Source organism: Lepisma saccharinum, chromosome 1 (assembly GCF_977018435.1).
Source record: "Lepisma saccharinum chromosome 1, izLepSacc3.1, whole genome shotgun sequence".
NCBI classification, from domain to species: Eukaryota; Metazoa; Arthropoda; class Insecta; order Zygentoma; family Lepismatidae; genus Lepisma; species Lepisma saccharinum.
In genome coordinates, this window is record NC_139229.1 from 160,765,105 (window position 1) to 160,785,863 (window position 20,759).

Genomic DNA, 20,759 nt, shown 5'->3' on the forward strand with positions numbered 1-20,759 from the left:
GTTGGAATTTCTTTAGATTCATATTCATCACTGTTATGAAATTCTTCCCATTTCCCTAAATTCATGCTATCAATAGTGGGATTATTAACTTGACCTTCATCACCCACTTTAAAACAAAGGTCGCTTGTTAGTTTTCCCGCAAGGACAAAACGTTATCTTCATCGGGATAACTATCAATGCTATTTGCATCCCTAAAATGACCAACGTTGACATTGTGCACGGTAGCTTGCACTTTTATATCTCTACCCACTTTATCATTAGATGTACAAGGTGTAGTACCTAAACCCATACTGTACAAAAATTGTTTAACCTTAGTCATTCCCGCATAATTCCAATGTATCATATCTACTCTACCTCTGGACGGGTGACCAAGGAATTTCTGGTACAAGGAGTTATCTATGCGGTCATTCTCCAAGAAGAACAAAGGTGCTATATTGTATACTTTTACTTTAAACTCGTCGTGTAATGACATCAAATATAGATTGAAATTATTCCATGTCTGCCACAATTGTTCATGAGGAGATGACATATATTTAGGAAGAGGTGGCAAACATAGTATCGTAATTTCAGCACATCTAGATTTCAATGTATTCAAGAGTTTGCTGAAAGACACTTGCACTTGTTCGAAGCTGCGTTTCCTAATTAAATCATTGGTACCTATCATGACCAATATTTTGTCTGAGAGTTTCTTAGCATTTGATACACGCCTGTGCAGATCATCAATGGTTTGTCCCGAGACACACAAACCTATGAATCTGGAAGCAGATTCATTCATATTCCATTTGTAACCCAAAATACTGTTGGCATACCTAACTAACATACTGTCACCAAGTAGTTGATGATCTCCTAACTTAGGAACGAACTCACCTAAATCACAATGATGATTATTATTTATTTCACTTGAGTGAGCATTATATTGAGCTTTTGGAAAAGGAGGATTTTCAACCGCTTTGATGCTCAAGACACCTCCCGTATCAGGAGCATCTAAGAGTTTTCCTGCCTCGAACCCAAATTCACATTTCTAGAAATCTGATCATTTCTTACCCATGTCCTACCATTAGCATAGGATTTACGAGCAGATCCAACCTCATTATTAGACCTTAAGTTTCTTAACCCATTTCTGTTAGACATACTTCGGTCATTTTGCTCCTTAAACATAGACACATTAGCTACCTTCGATTTGTTCTTTTGGTTACCATAAGTTTTACTAGAATCCATATACCTAGTTGAATTATTTTTTAAAGATTGAAAATTTTCTATGGCTTGCAATGTCTGTCTCAGTGTGTGAATATTATTCACCACCAAGTGTTCACTTATTTTATAAGGTAACAATGAAGATAACTGAGCAATAAGATGTGCTTCGTCAGCATGTGGTTGTATAGATTTCAATTTTTTGTAATTCTTATTCGCAAACTGCAATAAGTTCTCCTTGCTGTCTTTGTCATAAGGTGAATTTAGAACTTTAGTTAAATTTACAGATTTCCACCTATCGTTTTGATAATGGGATAAGAAATCTGTCTTAAACTCGGCATAAGACTTAAACTTTAATTTGTTTTCAATGTACCAGGTACGCGCACAATCTGTGAGTAATTTAGGTAAATAATTCAAATACTCACTCTCATGTATATTGTAAATTTCCAGGTTTTCCTCTACTTTTTCTAAAAATTCAGATGGTATAATATCTGCGGAAACACCATCAAAATGAGGGAAGTGCCTCAAATCTTGTGGTTTAATTATTGGCTTATACCTAACCTTTGATGTATCTCTCGACGGATCAACTTCCGAATGTTTAACATTTGGAACATTTGTCGGAGGAGTTATCTGAGGAGTATTGCTTACATTCTGTCCAACCCTACTAGTTAACCTGTCACGTTTTAACTTATTTCGCTTATTAGCCAGTCTAGTATTACAATACGGACCATCATCTACGCATGTACTATCATGAACTGAGTTGACCTCACAATCAGTTTCCGAATCAGAAATTGCACCCGAAAGGTGTCTACATTTGTTGTAGTCATGCAGAACGTAACCAACACTAGGTCTACTTACACCTTCATGGCTTTCAGGATTTAAATCAACCTGTCTAGCATCAAGCTCCTGAAAATCACCCTGCATTGAATTCACCTTTACATTCTTTGATGTCATATTTTTTCTGACTGTAACTGGAGTCAGTACATTATTGACCATGGTTGTTAGACTAGACTCGATCAGTGACATAGCCTTTCTAATATTAACATTTAAACAAGTAACTGCACCATCATTCAACATGTCACTATTTGGAACAACCTTAACATATTGTACATTACTATCATCTTCACTACGATTAATAACATTGGGTGGAATTTTGGATGACAGAATGACATGACTTCTGTCATCGGATTCATAATCAACATCGCTCTTATCAAGCTGATCACCCCTAGCTGTCATATTCACTAATGGTTTATTGAACTGCAAATGATCTAGTGCAGTATGTACCTGTCCTAAATCCTTCCTAACTGTACACAGACACATATCATTCTCTTCACAAGCTCTAAAGCATCTATCAAGCTTTGTGTCAAATTGCCTAGACAGATCTTCTATAACACTCTCGATTTTGTTATCGACATCCTCTGCTAACGATACTAATTCTACTTTCATTTTCTTGTCTAGTGCATGCAAATCTTTCTCTACTTTCTCATACCTAAGCATGCATTCATTTCTAAATTGACTTATATCAATTTTAAGATCTTTAAATTCTTTGGTATGAGCCTTATGTGCTTCGGTTAATGCATTCAAAGTTGTGTCTACCTTTTTATTTTGTTCTGCTTGTACTTGCAAAGCAGACTTAATATCACTATTGTGTTCTGCTTGCACTTGTAAAGCAGTGTCAATTTTACTATTTTGTGCATGCAGAGCAGCCTTGATTTCACCATTTTGTTCTGCTTGCAGACTATTTTGAGCATTTATTAACTCCACAATGTCCGCCAGTGTGAAATTTCCCTCAACAGCTTGTGTCATTGTTAAGATATGTAAACAGACTTACTAGTTAAACACAAAATTTCACAAATTAAATATTATACTTCCTCCTATCACTAAAGAGACATAATTGAGTCTCATCAATCTATTTATCACGACCTTTTTTCCTCGGCTTAGTGAACTATACGGTCGAGATCAAATTCACATTTAAAAGAAATAAAGAAAATGGTTTCATAATTTTACATGACAAAATACGAGAAGTTCAAGTTTTAAATTTTCTATGTTGCAAAGTTACTGACACAAATATGTATTCACTTTTGAGTACTTAAGGAAAATTACCAAGATCGAGTATTAACACACTATATATTTAAACAAAGATTAAGCAACTGAGTTTAACAAGTTCATACATAAATTCAGTACATGTTTTTATATATATATATTGAAGCATAAATATTGTTTTGCATTAACCTGTTCGCATATTACAGATTTATCTTCAAGTTTATCACGTTAAATCATTTATTATCAAGAAAAATTATTTCCGGTGTTGCGTAGATCTTTACGATGAAGATCGGTACCAAACGCTCGATTATCAGCTTAGAATCAAATACGTATTATGTGTATTTATACGTTCAATCGACTTTTCACATTCCGAGTGCACACTTTTTGTATATTTGCAAATATAGGCCTTTCACTTATGTAAGTACATGCATGTAAGATACTTATCTCATAATTCCACACAAAGAGAAGATGGCTGCCATTTTACGTGAATCCATCGGGTCACAAATTTAATGTCCTTTGGACCTTTTAAGCACTTTGCGACGCAATTTCAATTATTAAATGCGAATATAGTACTTATCTGCTCTGCTATATCACATTATATCCACAAATCTTCCTGTTATTATTCAATTATTCCAATTTCAGTTTCCGAAAACTTTTAGCGACTCCATTCTGGTCGAGGTTGATCTTTTAGATGCAGCAGTGTATCCGAACTCACACTGTTACAACTTTTTCACAGTATACAAACTTGCGAATACTTTTAAAGTGACAAATTCAGAATTATACAGTTATTATACATTAAAATGTTTGTAAAATAAATTAGTTACAATAAAATAGATATTACAATATTCAATTACATGTTTACGTATTTTATTTTCACCCTTTTCAGTTATTTTAAGTTTTACAATTTTGGTGGGAAAAAGGTTATTTACGCTCAACTTAGATTTTTCCCTTTATTTGAGTTGGCTATGCTTCCAAGTTTAGGATTACTTTTCAGCTTTTGGATTACTCTACAAGGCGCTTCTTTACAGCAAATCGTAAGTTTAATGTCGAAAATCAACCAAAATTATATTAAATGGTTTGTACATGTTAGTAATACGTTTTAAATACATGTTCGTGCCCAAATACTTATGAAAGAGCAAATAAAAGCTGTTGAAACCAAACATATGTGCGATTATGCATAAATTAGCAATTTTCGGTAAGAATATTCTTGATACATCACAAACCAAAATACATCGCTGAGATATTAACATATTTTAAATACGTGAAGTTTGGATATGTACTTCAATAAGAACAAAGCCAAAGTGATGCAAATTAAATTTCTACTAATATGAACGACGAAACATGACCTCAATTCGTAAATTTCGAGTAATAAAATCATTTTATTTTACACATTATGATGGTACTCATTCTGATACCGTCATAATGTATTAATAGAACTGATCCTCGTACTAATTCCTGTTGATACAAACATTAATAGTGTACTTAGATATTTCAGCAATTTAATCTGAATACTGTTAAGAAACACAATAATGTGAGTGCTGTACATTACTTTAAGTACTGTAACAGTAAATATACTTATTCTGAATGGTTCATAAATATTCACAGCATTCAAATCTATCATTTTTATGTTATAAATATACATGTATACTCATTTACATGACACTGTAGTAATGAATGGCACAGCATGCTTTAATGCAGGGACCACCAAACCTTGATCATGAGGTACCAGCAGCTTGCACTGATATTTTCAGTGACTCGAAAATGATTGGCTGCACACTGAAACTTTGATTTTTCATGCTCACTCCACCTCCATCATTGGAGGAAGTGTCAATATTTTAAGAAGTAACAATAATCCTCCAATGCACTACAATCATCCTGAGACTCATGAGCAACTAGACCTTGGTAAAAAAAAAAAAAGTACCTTCATGCACCTGTTATGTCTATCCATGCACATGAGTCATCAGTAACTACGAGAGCTATAAATACCAATTCGTTGGTATAAGTGTTGGAACAACATTAGGCACTACAAACCTCAAACTTATGAATTGTGCATGTAATGTCAAGTGCTGTTATTGTGTAATTAAAAAAAAAATATATATATATAAAATCCATGAATGAACAACAGCTTGTTGCCAACATTCTACTTGGCAATAATAGTTAAGAACAATAAAATGTGCTTCTGCTTTTGTGATGCAGTGGTTGACTTAACAAGCTACAAGATCTGGAACCTTCAATTAGAATCCTAGGTACAATACAACTGTTCATATCTGTGTGTGTGTGTGCATGTTTTGTTTTCTTTCATTTGCCTAAGGTTGTTTCCTATTTCTGGTAATGACTTTCAATTGGATTTCATCTTAGAAAATGCCATGTCTCCACCAAACACATTCAATTTGGTGTTCCTTCATAGCCTTGCACCTGCATTTCCATTGCAGAAGGCTTTTCCAAAGAACCGCCATATCCGTTTGTTCCCACCCTCCTTACAGGCTTTCCATAAGCCATCTACAGTACACGCATGCCTGTTTCCCAATGACCTTTTCAGCAGTCCAAAAGCACAAAATTCCATGGGAGATGCATCAGGTGACCACTGTACATTACTGACAGGAATATCATGTATTGTGTATTGAATCAGAAATACAATGTGACATATATGGAGTTGACTAGCCTTGTTGGCAACACAGCAATAATAATCGTTAATCCCTTGAAAAAAAATTCAGTGCTTTTTTCACCATTTGGATAGTAGTAAATCACTCTGATAGACATACGCTCCATCCAAATGCCAATCTTTCTCCTGCCAGCTAATTCTTGTACAGCTTCCTAAAGCTTGTGCAATGTTCTGCAATATGATGTGGCAACAATTTGTGAACTCTGCTCTTCCAATTTCAAATCCTGGTCGATGATGATTGATATTGATATTGAATTTAAAATTTTGGGAGCGTCAGCACTTAGGCTATTTTGCTCCCGTCATTTTATACGGGGGCCAGCCCCTTATCATTACAAATAACAACTCTAGCGTTGCATAACTAAAAATGTTAAAATGTTCTGACTTCTGTTAAAAGCTGAGACCATAAACGGGCACTCAGCACACACAAGGACAACAAACAGGACAACACACACAAAATTATACTGGCCATAGTGCCAGTCGCCAGAGCCTCGTTAGTCTTTAGTCCAGGGTGCACTACGTGGAAGGGAGGTTGACTTTTGGGCGCCTACGTGGAAGGTCACCCCTTACACCCCTGGTCGATGATGATGTTCACAGCCTTTTAATGATGTTGCCAACTTGCAGGCAATGGTTTGTTGCGTGGCTGAGATAAGGGCTTGATTTTTATTGCCACGTCTGGAGTGCGGCTAGTTGCAGGTTGTACATTTGCCCCTTTCTTACCTTTTGGAATTAATCCGGGATGAGCATTTTCCTTTTTATACTGTTAATCCCTATCTTTGATGTGGAAAATTTTACTTCCTGCATGCATCTATGATAGCAGAATAGCTATAGCTTGCATCGTAAAGGCAGTTATGAAGCCTTCCAAAAAAACGTTCAATGTACTTAGGCATAATTGCAGCTGGACATGCGCGAATACTGGGCTTGGATACATCTCCAAAGTGCTAACCTTGGTATGCAGACAGCAGCAGCACAACCACACTTGCAATTCATTACCAGAGATCAAAAACATCCCTCCATACTTCATCTATTTGACATCCTTCTCCATCATTACAAGCAACTTAAGGACATAAGACAAACAACATACAACAAAAGAAAAAAATACCAACACAATTCATATGCATTGGTTCTGGGGTTCTTCAGCAAATAAACCACTGTTCTACCACTAAGCCAACTTCATCCTAATTCTACCACTTCAGGTCTCAAGGTCCATTCATATACATATATACCCGCCGCAAAATGACTTCGGACCTCATGTGAAATCTATAGTAGTAAGCGGTCTATCACTTTGTAGCCTTGCATCTAGTGTTGTTTTGTTTCGAACACGGAATTGCATGAACGTATCTGGCAAGAGTATATTACTGTTGATAAGCGAGTTCATTTCATTTCGTACTGTTAGTTGACACAGAAAGGGTGACTTTCTGCTGTAGTGTGTGTGATAAGTTGCTGTGTTTTCGTGTGGTGCACTTTGTGCTGGATATTTTCCTACTGTATTTGTGATGGATATTTGACTACTGTACAGGTGCATTTATGATATGCTGGGAAAGTACTGTAGTAGTGTGGAAAAAGCCATCATTATTGCATGGCGAAGTGAAAACGTCCCGATAAAGACAGGTCGTGCAAAATCAACCATAATGAAGGACTGCCTCCGACTGTCATTCCAAAGCACAAATTCGGTGGTGGGAGGCAAAGAAAAACAACCAAATCTACAGACGCTCTCCTAATGAGAGAAATAAAGAAAAACCCTCGAATGACGGCATAAGAACTTAAAGAAATGCACCCGAGTCTGCTGTGTTTGCACGATCCAGCACAGTTTACAGAAAGACTTTGATTTGCTGTGTCGTACTGCTGCTAAGAAGCCACTACACACCGCTCACATGAAGAAAGACTGTCTTGCTTTTGCAAAGAAATATGCACACTGGACACCAGCACAGCGGAGGAAAGTCATGTTTTCCGATGAAAGCTCATTCCAACTGTTCCAAATGGGAGCTGCTACGGTTCGACGTCCATCATCTTCAGATTGATACGACCCAAAGTATACGGTTCAGAGCGTTAGGCACTCCCAGTCTGTAATGGTGTGTGGGTGTTTTTCAGGTGAAAAGTTTAGAGCAGGTTTATATTTCTTACCGCAAAACGTGACTATGAACGCAGACCGATATATCAACGTTCTTAAGGACCATTTAGTGGATATGCTTCAGATCCACGAGTGTGATCTTTTCATGCATGATAACACTCCTTGTCACATGGCTAAGAAGGTAAGGAAATGGCTTGAGGAACAACAGATGTTAGAGTGGCCTGGGAATAGCCCCGATCTCAACACAATTGAAAATTGTTGGCATTGTATGAAGCAATTCCTGGGAAAGAAGAAGATTCAGAACCTACAGACCCTCCAAACAGAACTGAAGAAAATGTGGGGCATTGACATGCACTTAAATTACTTCCAAAGTCTTAGTGATTCCATGCCCAAGTGCATCCAAATGGTTCTCAAAAGTAAAGGCAACATGACTCCGTACTAATGTATGCACTTTTTGCTGTATCTAATAGCTTAATAATAGCTTTTCACATGAATCTTCTGTATTTTTTGTGTTTTTGTTATGAGGTCCGAAGTCATTTTGCGGCGGGTGTATGTCTATTCCAGGTGTACTGCAATATTAAGTTTCATTTTTTGCACATGACATCACTACATTATTTATATTATCAACATGTAACCCTTGTGTAACTGGCAACAGTGGAATCAGCTAACCAACAGGGTTCTGTTCCCTTCATCCATGACAGAACAAAAGCCAACACAGCAAAATCACCTGTAACTTGTTACCATCCATTTCTAACCTAAGGTCATGAACAAGTTTGAATTTATTTTTTGCACTTAAGTGCTTTTCCTCACATACTAACCAAAGAATAAAATATGCATATAAACAATCATACCTGAGATGGAGATAAAAGAAAATGAGCACACTGCTGAATTACATGTTGCAGACCTTCAATTGAATCAAGCATTCTGGAAAAGTAGGAAAAATATAATTAGGCACAGTAATAACATGAAAGCAAAAGCCTACTTTCTAATAATAGCAAGTAAACTTCGTTCATACTCACTAACATTCTTTTTATAATAGCTTGACAAAATAGGCTAATTTTAATTCCTTACTTTCACTGATTGGAGATACTTCAACCAATTGTGGTAATAAATGACAATAAATTATAAGTAAACATATAAATACGGAGGAACTAGTACTCACTTTTATCCGCGTATTTATATACTACCGTGTCTCTCTTTTCCCAATTATAAATAAACATATAAGTTTGGAATTGTCAAATAAGTTCATTATTTTAAAGAGGGCTTTGCCGATAGCACTTCCACCCAACATGTTGATACTCTCACAGATAACTGAACATTGTAACATTTTAAAGTAGGCAGAAAATGTATATATTTTAACATATTTCACATACAAGATAATCTAAATATTAAAATAGCTGTTGCTTAATCTCAAAATCCACTTTTCCACACAATACTGGTGCAAACGTTTATAAAAATATAATTTCCATGATATTTAGACACTGTAGAAGTGTCATGTGGCATTTTATATACCCTGCAAGATGCCCAGATACACTATGGTAGCTGCAAACACTCATTCATTCTCCTGATTCATTTTCTTAAACACACACTTGTAGCTTTGTCTTGGATTGCAGCAGTAAATGTAAACACACTGTATAACACAGATAATTAATTTTAAAAATAGTATAATGAAAAGATTCTCTTGTGTATCGATCAGGTTAGATGTGGTCGATAGCCTGAGAGAATCTTTTCAGCATTCGTCGCCAGGAAATCTTCAAGACTTACTTTAAAAAAAATGCTTTCAAGACCAGCTTAGCATGCCTTATTCTGTATGCATACTAAAAAGAAAAAAATGAGGAAACCTCATGGCAGACAAAGGGGGGGGGGGGGGGGCAGGCAGGGGAATGTAAGTGAAAGAACAATGTTGAGATAGATCTGAAAGAAAATGGCAAGCAGTCAAGAGTTGATTGGTTCTGGCCTGGGTAGGATAGATGGAAGGCTTGTGCTGCTCTGGGTTTAGGAATGCTAGAAGTGAGCAAGTGAGTTAGTTATACTCTTCAGACAATAATGATTTTGATCCGCCAGGAAAAAATAGAATAAATTAGAATGACATGAAGTGTTAGCAGCACCAAGAAAAAAAGCTTAAAGCAGTACAAATTATAGCAACTCGCCTCTGAGCATAATCTTCTACAACATGATCCCTTGCCGTTCCTGTTATGCCATCGTGGTGCTGGAATAATCCAAGATTTCTGCGCGCAATTGTCATTTTGTCCATCAGCCCTGTGCTTGAATCAAAAAGCACGTCAAAGCTGGATTTTCCATGGCCCCAGGCCATAGCAAATATAATTTCTCCAGCTCTGAAAAATTAAAATACAATAAACTTGAAGGCAAATTGTATAGATACATATGAGACAGGTGGTGGAGAAAAACAAAACATGTGACACCTCTTGTCACAATCTGAAAATCAACATTTCCAACTAAATTACAATCATGTGGAAGTAAAGAGTAACTGTAAGAAACTAATGATGAGTCGATATATCACACTATTATTAATCAATAATTTAACAAATTTTAATTATTACAATTTTCAATCGAAAATTGACACATTGCGAGTACCATCCAAAAAGGTAGCTACAAGAAAAGACATTAAATCACCAGGAAAGGTACCCCAAACATCTTCAGCTGCCTATTGACTCTAACAAGTGCAAATTACTACCTAGCCTGTTATGATAAAACACTTAAATTCAAGCAGCATTACTTAATATATATGACAAAAAATGGGTATTAAAAGTATTTATTTTGTTGCAAAATTTCGAAGTAGAAAACATGCCCTATTATAAATCATGCATTCTTTCATATAATACTTTGTTTTTTAAGTTCTATTAGAATTTTGTTCATGATACAATATGCAATATTAGGAAGCTGGAAAAACTAACCGAAGATAAGCTTCGAGAACTCTGTCCATTTGCTTGTAGAAAGGCCTGGATGTGTAGTAGCCACTCCAGTAATGGTCATCCCTGTCAGCATACGTAAAGAAGTCACCAGTGAGAGAAGGAAAGCCCTGTTCCTGACTACCATCAGACTTCTCCATTTCAGTTCTCACAGCATCAAAGTAGTCAGACAAAGTTCCAAACTGGGCCTACAGGGGAGACAAATTGTTATTGTCAATTCTTGCACAGTGTTACATATGACAAAAATTAGTAGGAGTTGTATATTTCTATCAAGTTTATCGCCTTCCCTAAGGTTGGATAAAGTTAAGTTGGACAGCAAACTGGTCCCTTATCTCGATATCCAAAACTAACAACAAAAGTTCAATGAACTCAGCTGGAGGGTAACCTTAAAAACAGACTAATTGCATCTCCTCAAAAGAAAGTCATTAATCTTCCCAGTCCCCCCTTTCTCTTTTAAAAAAATATATATTTATGTGGACAGGAACAACACACTATTTCTTCATTCACGACACTATCTTTATAGTTAAAAAGAACAATGGACCTAGCTACAACACTAAAGTATGGAATAAAAATTAAAACCTTCCACACAAAATTAAAAATAATAATGTGTTCTATTAGTACAGAAGCAAGGTAAAATCACCAACAGAACTGAAATTAATTTAACTACGAATACGGCAATTAAAATTAAGAGAGGCATGTACATCCAGTTTAGTACATGCCAAAACTGGACCTTTTTAACTTCTGCTACTTAATTTAATTCAATGTTATTCATTATAAAAGTTTGCTAGTTAATTTAATTCAATGTTATTCACTATAAAAGTTAATGTCGAATTTTATTGCCAAAACAAATATAATGCTATAAGTTATTTAAAAAAACAACAAAGAAACACACATCAATCCTTATCAAATATTAAATATAAATTAGCAGCCATCTTTATAAAAACCAAAGTTCTCAAAATACTATAAAACTACATAATTTAAATTGTAAAACACAAATCTACAACTTTATCGCATGCACTTCTGCATAGTAATAATGCTTGTATACCACTACTACAGGGTGTCCCACTCGTAACGAGCTCCGGAAAAAGTGTTATAAAAATCTTAATAAAAGAGGATATCAAACCAAATTTGTACATGACATACATTTATGGTTGAGAAATGGAAGGTACATTACAAGAAGTGCTGGAAGTGACCTCCCCCACCTGTATACACAGTTCAACACGGCGCTGCATGTTCGTGAATGTTGCTGCCAGAGTATTCGGCGTGACTGCCTGGATTTCAGGGCGGATGTTCTCACGTAACTTGTCGATGGTGAGTGGTTTGTTCTTGTACACACTACCTTTAAGGTGACCCCACAGAAAAAAGTCAGCGGATCAAGTCTGGTGACCTTGGGGCCCATAATCCTTTCGAAATCACTCTGTCAGGGAAAAATGATTCCACCGCAGCCATGCTCGCGTCAGACGTGTGGCATGTTGCCCTATCTTGCTGGTACCAGCCAAGTGTCAGTTTCTCGTCATCCAACTAGTTCACAAATTCATGAAACAATACCTGGTACACATCATTGTTGACAGTAGTGTAAACAAAAATTGGCCCGATGATGCGCTGCTGTGATAATGCACAGAACACACCCACCTTCTGTGAATGAAGGGGTTCCTCAACGATTGCATGCTGGTTGTCACTACTCCATAAACGTGTGTTTTGTGACATACCCTGACAAGTGGAACCACGCTTCATCACTGTACCACGTGTACTGCAATATCTCTGGTCTTTCAGCGATAAATCGCTGAAACCAATGGCAGTATGTTAGGCGCAGTATGTTAGGCGTTTATCATGGTCAGTCTGTTTCAGTTCATGAACAACTGTAAACTTGTAGGGATACAGGCCTGCTTTCTTAGCAACTCTTTGACACGTGCAACGCAATAGTCCAGATTCCTGAGATAAACGGCGAAGAGACTTTGTGGGCGACGCCAACGATCATGTCTTTACCTCACCCACACTTTCTTCCGATAACTGCGGGCGGCCCCCGCCGTGCACATCTAACAGTGTTCCGTTTGTCTCCAGCTTCGTCACCAAGCCTTGAATGCAGTGTTTAGATGGTTTACGTCAACAACCGAAACATTCTAAAAACAGTCGCTGACATGTCTTAAATGAACCACTTATCCAATACCGTTTCACAAGAAACACGCAATCTTCCACAGAATATCGATACATCGTCAGAATCAAACAGCACCGGAAGAAGCAAGTCACATGGAACACCACGAACAGTAAGCCACGCTACACTGAAACACGAGATCCACACACAGCTCGCGGAACCGCATTGTTGCCACATCGACGAGTTACGTGAGAACATTCACGAACATGCAGCACCGTGTTGAACTGTGTGTAAAGGTAGGGGGAGGTCACTTCCAGCACTTCTTGTAATGCACCTTCATTTCTCAACCATAAAGGTATGTCATGTACAAATTTGGTTTCATATCCTCTATTATTAACATTTTTATAACACTTTTTCCGGGGCACCTTACGAGTGGGACACTCTGTACAATGTAGAATGAAATTGTCAAAATACCTCCACATTAAGATGGGGATTTGAATTTAAGTGATCAAATATCCTTTGGTAGTTGATGTACTGCACATCCCACTCAGCAGATGTATCATATCGGAAGTCATCTCCTAATGGTACTAAAACAACATTCGTACGGTACAGCTGTGCCTTTTTTCTATACTGATCAAGCAGTAGCTTTGCCCTGAAATACAGAATATGATTTACATGTCTTCACCTTATATACTACAGCATAGTGTCTAGGATATTTTGAGAAGAAGGGAAGGGGGGTTCCTTTACGACACAAATAATTCATATGTACACTTGAACTATTCAATGAACTTTTCTTTATCTACAGCTGATTAAATTGAAAAGATATTTAATAAAAAAAACACACACACACACCACAGAGAACAATTAATAAACTTATTTACACTAAAATGAATGAAGGATTTGCATTTTTCTTATTTAGTGTTGCTGACACTTTTGACTAATCACAGCAATGACGATGGGATTGGCAATGAGGCACTACCTAAGGAACACCATGCACAGGCTGAGGCTTGACAAAAACATGAGTTACCACCCAATATTCTTTGTCACTAAGGCAGATGTTGTTTCAGGCAGAGTAAGTTGTTTGATAAGAGGTATTACTGAACTGATATCTTTCTGAATCAGTACTAGAACATTATAGCGAACTAAAATTTCTGAGATAAGTTACATTGCAACTTGCAATGATAATCTACCATAATATTGCTGTAAAAAAAGCAGATTTAAAATAGTTGTCATTTAAGAATGAAGTCAGTTCTATTTCACCTAAGTTACTTGTCATGTGTAACCATACAACTTCAAAGTTATTATTTTATTAGTCTTTAAACAAATACATACATATATTCTTTACTTTAAAAATATCTGTTAATCTAACTTAATATTTAAAAATGATAATATGAATGCAATATATGATTGCAAGACACAGTGAAAATAACACAAGACAATGCTATGCTCTATTTCCTACCGATTTTCCACGTTCTCCTTGGTAATAACCTGTGGGGAAATCCTCCATGGACATGACACACCTTGTCCAGGCAATCTTTTAAAATCAAACTGACAGCATATTTTAGGATCAGGTCCACAAGTGTGGGGAACATCGTAACTATAAAATGGCATCAAGTGGCATAGTATGTCTGTAGAATTAGTTCTATCTGTAAACGGAAAGAGCAAAATCTATTAACATATAACTTCAATCCTATTTATAATTAGAGAGAGAAATACACATGCATTAAATGTACACATTCTTTGCACAGACATTTGCCTGTATGCTACCTCTATTACCAAGTCGATTACATAATTATAATTAGTAAGTTAATACAATGAAGAAGAGAGAACTTGCATAGTTCAAATTCAAAAATCACTGATTTCACACATCATGGTCCTAACCTCATAAAGTACAGAGAACAGAGCTATGAAAGAAAAATGGAGTTGTATGCAGTGCATAGAGTGGCCGCGGTGGCTCAGTCGGTAATGCATCTGACTACCATGCTAAAGGTCCCGGGTTTGATCCCCGGCCGGTTCAAATCCGGGAACTTTTCTAACATTGGAAGCGGCTCCGGCGCCCACCCAGCGTCGAATGACATGGGTACCTGGGGGGAACCCTGGGGGGGTAAAGGCGATCAGGGGCGTGATGCTGATCACATCACCCCCACTCACGACCGGATCAAGAAAGTGTGGGACGTTACCCCCATACCCCCTATACGCCTTCATGGCGTGGTGCTAAGCACAGGGAACACTTTACCTTTTTTTATGCAGTGCATAGAAATCTCTTAGATCTTGTCATTGTATGTGACTGACAACTGAGATGATATATTAATTTTCTTCAGAAAAATTTTTAAACAATATTTTCTGTATTTCTTCTTCAATAATAATGGCTAAGGTTGTACTCACTAATCAATATTTACCAGGTAATTACTAAACTGATAGTCAGTCAAACAGTTTCTAGTAATCTCAAATAACAAGAATAGTATTTTGATATAAATACACATGTGCCTTTTCAAGGACAAAGAACAAAACTGCAATAATGTATAAAAATTTTTAAAAAACAATCAGGATTGGAAACAACAGATAAAAGAAATCCTGGTTTGTAAAACGTAGGAGGGAATCCATATGCAGGTTGAAGACTGAAATCTTGGAACATCTTCTTTAATTTCCTGGTTGATATGTTCTGGTTGGGGATACAGTAGAGTCCTGATAATTTGAGATGGGTGGGTCTGAAACTACCTCAAATTTAAATAAAATAAATAATAAAAAAACCTCAGACTATATGGAATAAGTTATGAAAAATAAGGATAGGCAACAGAAAAACAATATATCAAAGAACTGATATGATATACGGTATTATTATGAATATTGTACTTCCTCTGCTCAGCATAGTAGTAACAATGATCTCATGAAAAAATATAGTTAAACAACATTCAACTACCACTTTAAAGACATGGTCAAGTGTCTTCTGCTTAGAATATTGCATCATATCAGTTCACAAACCCAGTTATCTGAGCACTTATCAGAAGATTGATTAACTGATTTAGTTTACTTTACTTTGATTTCTGCCACTGGCTAATTGCAAAGATGAAGATGAGTAATGAAATTGATGAAGGGAAACACACGGAACATTCATGCCCAGGCTGGGACTTGAACCCAGGACACCTGGCCTCATAGTGTGGTATGCTAACCACTCCACCATGGAGGCTGGCACTTATCAGAATAAAACTTGGATTTTTTTTTGATTGGATTATCCAAACTCTACTCTACAGGAGTATGAGTGTTCTTTGTTTTCTATACTTTCCTTCTGATTAATATCAACATTGAACAAATAAAAAAAAGTATATTTTTAAATAGTTGTGGCTATACAGACAATATGCAAAGACCAATGAAATGAGTCTCATCCTTCATTGTGGTGTCAAATGGTCAAAACAGTTGTTCACGTAATCAAGAGTGTGATACCATGAAAGTAGCCAAGATGTAAAAAATAAAAAAGCAAGAAAAGAACAAACCCCAGATTTGTCGCCATCTGAATTCCAGATTCTTCCCTTGTGCCAAGTACTTCTTGATTGAATAATGAGCTCTTTGTATAACCATATTTTCAAATCCCATTCTCTTCAGCAGATAGGCCATTGTTGGAGACAACCCAAATGGATCTATGGCCCAGCCATTTCTGAAAATGTAAAAGTATGGGCCAGAGATTAAAAATTTCAATGTGAAAAACATACAGGTTCAGTACAAAGAGCAACTTTAAAATAAGTTTTCATTGTATAATTTTAATAGTTTTATTTTTCATTAGACCCAGCATATATAATCTTATTTCTTTCTCTAATATACTTTACCCAACATGAAATATTTTGAATTGAAATGTGTTCCAGGGGAGTGCAAAGGTAAATTTAGTGCTAAAGATAGCCATAATTTAAAGCTTTGGAAAATGCTAGGGAGGAGTTACAAAAAATTGGGGGGGTGACGATAAATTACTGATACCGGAAAACAAAATTTCGAATATAATTCCAAGATTTTTAGGATGGATTGATTGATTGAAGTAAGAATCGTCGGTGTGTCAGAACTTTGGCTATTTTCACTCATCATATTATATGGGGTCAAGCCTCTTACCATAAATAAAATTAGCACATGTCTCTGATGACTAAAATATGAGTATCCTTACCCAGGTTAAAATATGAGGTTGTGAAGGGGCACTCTGCATATATAAGGACAGAACACAGACCTACAGTGGAATGCCATCCAGAGTGCACTAAGTGGAAAAGAGGTTGACATTTAGGTGTCACCCCTTACACGCCCAATAGTTTTGGGAACAAATTCTAAATGTGAGGGATAATTTGTTTATGGTGTAAAATTCTAAAACTGAAACTATAAAATTCTACCACGTATCATATACAGTGAATTTTTTAGAGTTAGTATGTTCTCAGATTGAAACTGCACATGACATACCACATAATTAACATTTATAACTTTTCAAGCTCCATACATCAGGATTATTTTACCCTAGCATAATTGTTTTTCTGTAATTCTAAAATAAAATCTAGCATTTCTTGGAATTTCCTAACACATGTAGCACTAATAACTTTTATATGGCAGAATTTTCACACTATTGATAGTTCAGATTTCACAATTGTTTTTGCGAAAGTGGGATTAGAATGGGGATGTTTTTTCATATTTATGTATCAATGTTTAGCAATTATTAAAAATATAAAAAAAATATAAATGTTAAAAAACTTACGTGAGTGAGTATAAAGGTTGCAGACGACGTTTCGCGAAGCTACGCTTCGCTTCTTCAGGTCACTTTTCAGTATATAAAATACTTCGTCAAGAACATAAAAAATCCAGGATTAGGTTAAAGAGGGTGATAGGATATGGAATTTAAAAATACCTGAAGTTAAAAATGCCATGTAGGCTAAGAGATAATTCTAAAAAAAAAAATATTAGTGTGCCCCTATTACCATATTGAAGGAATGGCTGTAGTAGCGCACGAATGCTACATCCCTTCCAATGAAAACTCCACAGACTCCGAAGCAGCGCGGGTCACTTCCGGCGTGACATGGAATTTAACAGACTCACTGCCATTATTTCCCCACCGCTTAAATATGTGAATCCAGGCTTCGTTCAGGTTACCATCATCCCTGTTTAATTTATTCCCTCTATCAACACAAATAATTTTTGCAGCCTCGTGAACATTCAAATCAGGTTGTTTATGAACCCTTTTTACAACTTCTCTTTTTCCAACCTTATGATTAAATTCTAAAATATGTTCAGAAAGCCCGGTCTTCGGAGATAGTTCCCTAATATCCTTGTCATGCTCGTCCCAACGGGTTCCCATGCTTCTTCCAGTTTGTCCTTTATATGCTTTATTACAAGAACAAGTAATCTTATATATGCCCTTCTCATCTCTGACATCTTTTCGCCCTTTTTCATCCTTTTTATATTCAGTAAAAAATTCCTCGATATTTCGGGGAGCTCTCATTCCCCCTTTAATCCTGAAGCCTTTTAGAATTTTGTCAAACTTTTCGGATACCCCTTTTACATACGGGATGCCGACGTATTTGTATTCTATTTCCCCTACCTCGTTATTCTTACTTATCCCCTTCTTTCCACCTTCATTATTCAAGACTTTAAGTGCCCCCTCTTTATTCTCCTCATTTCATCTACTTTATAACCGTTTCTTAACCCCACCTTCATAATCCAATTTTCCTCTTTCTCTCTTTCCTCCCTACAATTACAAAGTCTCCCGGCCCGAATGTAGAAGTTCATGTATAGATTATTCTTAATTCTGTTTGAGTGTTCGGAATCTTGGTGGATAAATCTGTCCCCTGCTAACTTCTTGTGGTAAACCCCGGTCCGAAACCTGCCATTAACCCGTTCAATCCTCAAGTCCAAGTAGTTGATTACTCCTTCCTTTTCTACCTCACATGTGAATTTTATTCTATCGTCCTGTCCTCCCATAATTTCGAAAATACAATCTAATTTTTCTTTTTTCCCGATAATCAAGATGTCATCAACATATCTACAAAAATATTTAATATCATTGTTAACCTCACTCAGTGAATCTTTCTCAATGTAATGGAGGAATATGCTGGAAACTATTCCCGAAACAGGGTTGCCCATAGCAAGTCCCTGAGTCTGCCTATAAATATCGAGGAATTTTTTACTGAATATAAAAAGGATGAAAAAGGGCGAAAAGATGTCAGAGATGAGAAGGGCATATATAAGATTACTTGTTCTTGTAATAAAGCGTATAAAGGACAAACTGGAAGAAGCATGGGAACCCGTTGGGACAAGCATGACAAGGATATTAGGGAACTATCTCCGAAGACCGGGCTTTCTGAACATATTTTAGAATTTAATCATAAGGTTGGAAAAAGAGAAGTTGTAAAAAGGGTTCATAAACAACCTGATTTGAATGTTCACGAGGCTGCAAAAATTATCTGTTGATAGAGGGAATAAATTAAACAGGGATGATGGTAACCTGAAGGAAGCCTGGATTCACATATTTAAGCGGTGGGGAAATAATGGCAGTGAGTCTGTTAAATTCCATGTCACGCCGGAAGTGACCCGCCTGCTTCGGAGTCTGTGGAGTTTTCATTGGAAGGGATGTAGCATTCGTGCGCTACTACAGCCATTCCTTCAATATGGTAATACGGGCACACTAATATTTTTTTTTTTTTAGAATTATCTCTTAGCCTACATGGCATTTTTAACTTCAGGTATTTTTAAATTCCATATCCTATCACCCTCTTTAACCTAATCCTGGATTTTTTATGTTCTTGACGAAGTATTTTATATACTGAAAAGTGACCTGAAGAAGCGAAGCGTAGCTTCGCGAAACGTCATCTGCAACTCACGTAAGTTTTTTAACATTTATATTTTTTTTATATATTTAGTGAGTAAACGCACAGTTTTCATAATTAGCAATTATTATGATCCACAATATAACAATAACATACCTTGGTTTTGTGCCAAGATTTGTCTGCAGCCATTCATGACCTTCTATCATTTGACTTATCATTGCGAAATAATGAGTGTTAGCCTCATCATTCATAACCCATCCTCCTGTGACAATTTCAAGTTGTTTGTCATCTATTAGTCTGAAATAAAAAGTAACCATCACTTGCAGTCATAACTGCATTTATCTAGTCAAATTACAAATTTAGTCAAATAAATTCTCATGAAACAAAAATGAGTGTGGGCATAACTGCACACACAATCATGTCTTGGATATGCCAAGCAAAGGGCCATTTTTATAATAAATTGTAGACTCTTCATAAATCATTTTCCCACATGCTGACTGATTGTAAAGTAAGCTATCATATACCATGCTTTGCCAAAACATTCACTGTTTATCAAGAATAGAGAATGCTGTTGAAAGACACCTTATGTGTACAGAGCGTCTCAACCTTAAAACTCAGTATGGGTTAAATGGAGAACGGCATTGCCAGATCAACAAAAGGAGTCGCATCAAGTCGCTGTTAATCGCTAATGATTGCAACAAATTTGCTTCCTTAATATCATATGGGAAATCATCAAAATCTATGTATCTGATGCATTTTGGAAAGAAAAAAAAATGATAATTACCTCAAGATTTGCATGTAAATGATTATATTTTGACGTAACTATTTACCATTTTACATTTGCATTATATGTGTAATACACGACGCAACTATTGTTACTTCTTTCATTGAATGTTGTATCCTTTATATAAACACAATTAAATAAATGCAAAAACAAACATTAAGATACATTTTTACAGAAAACAAAGCACACTCACTGCACTTCCTA

General features: G+C 36.2%; 1 protein-coding gene across 2 annotated transcripts in view; it reads right to left on the reverse strand.

The window, feature by feature from the left end:
- The window catches only part of alpha-Man-IIa (alpha-mannosidase 2), an 81,087-nt gene that overhangs the window by 28,600 nt on the left and 31,728 nt on the right, over nt 1-20,759 (reverse strand). For both annotated transcript variants that reach the window (XM_083141303.1, XM_083141296.1), the window contains exons 6-12: nt 19,928-20,068; nt 16,478-16,638; nt 14,446-14,632; nt 13,461-13,638; nt 10,880-11,082; nt 10,115-10,300; nt 8,816-8,888 (exon numbers count right to left, since the gene is read on the reverse strand). In XM_083141303.1, the coding sequence (XP_082997429.1) occupies nt 8,816-8,888; nt 10,115-10,300; nt 10,880-11,082; nt 13,461-13,638; nt 14,446-14,632; nt 16,478-16,638; nt 19,928-20,068 (1,129 nt within the window). The remainder of the gene's footprint in view (nt 1-8,815; nt 8,889-10,114; nt 10,301-10,879; nt 11,083-13,460; nt 13,639-14,445; nt 14,633-16,477; nt 16,639-19,927; nt 20,069-20,759) is intronic.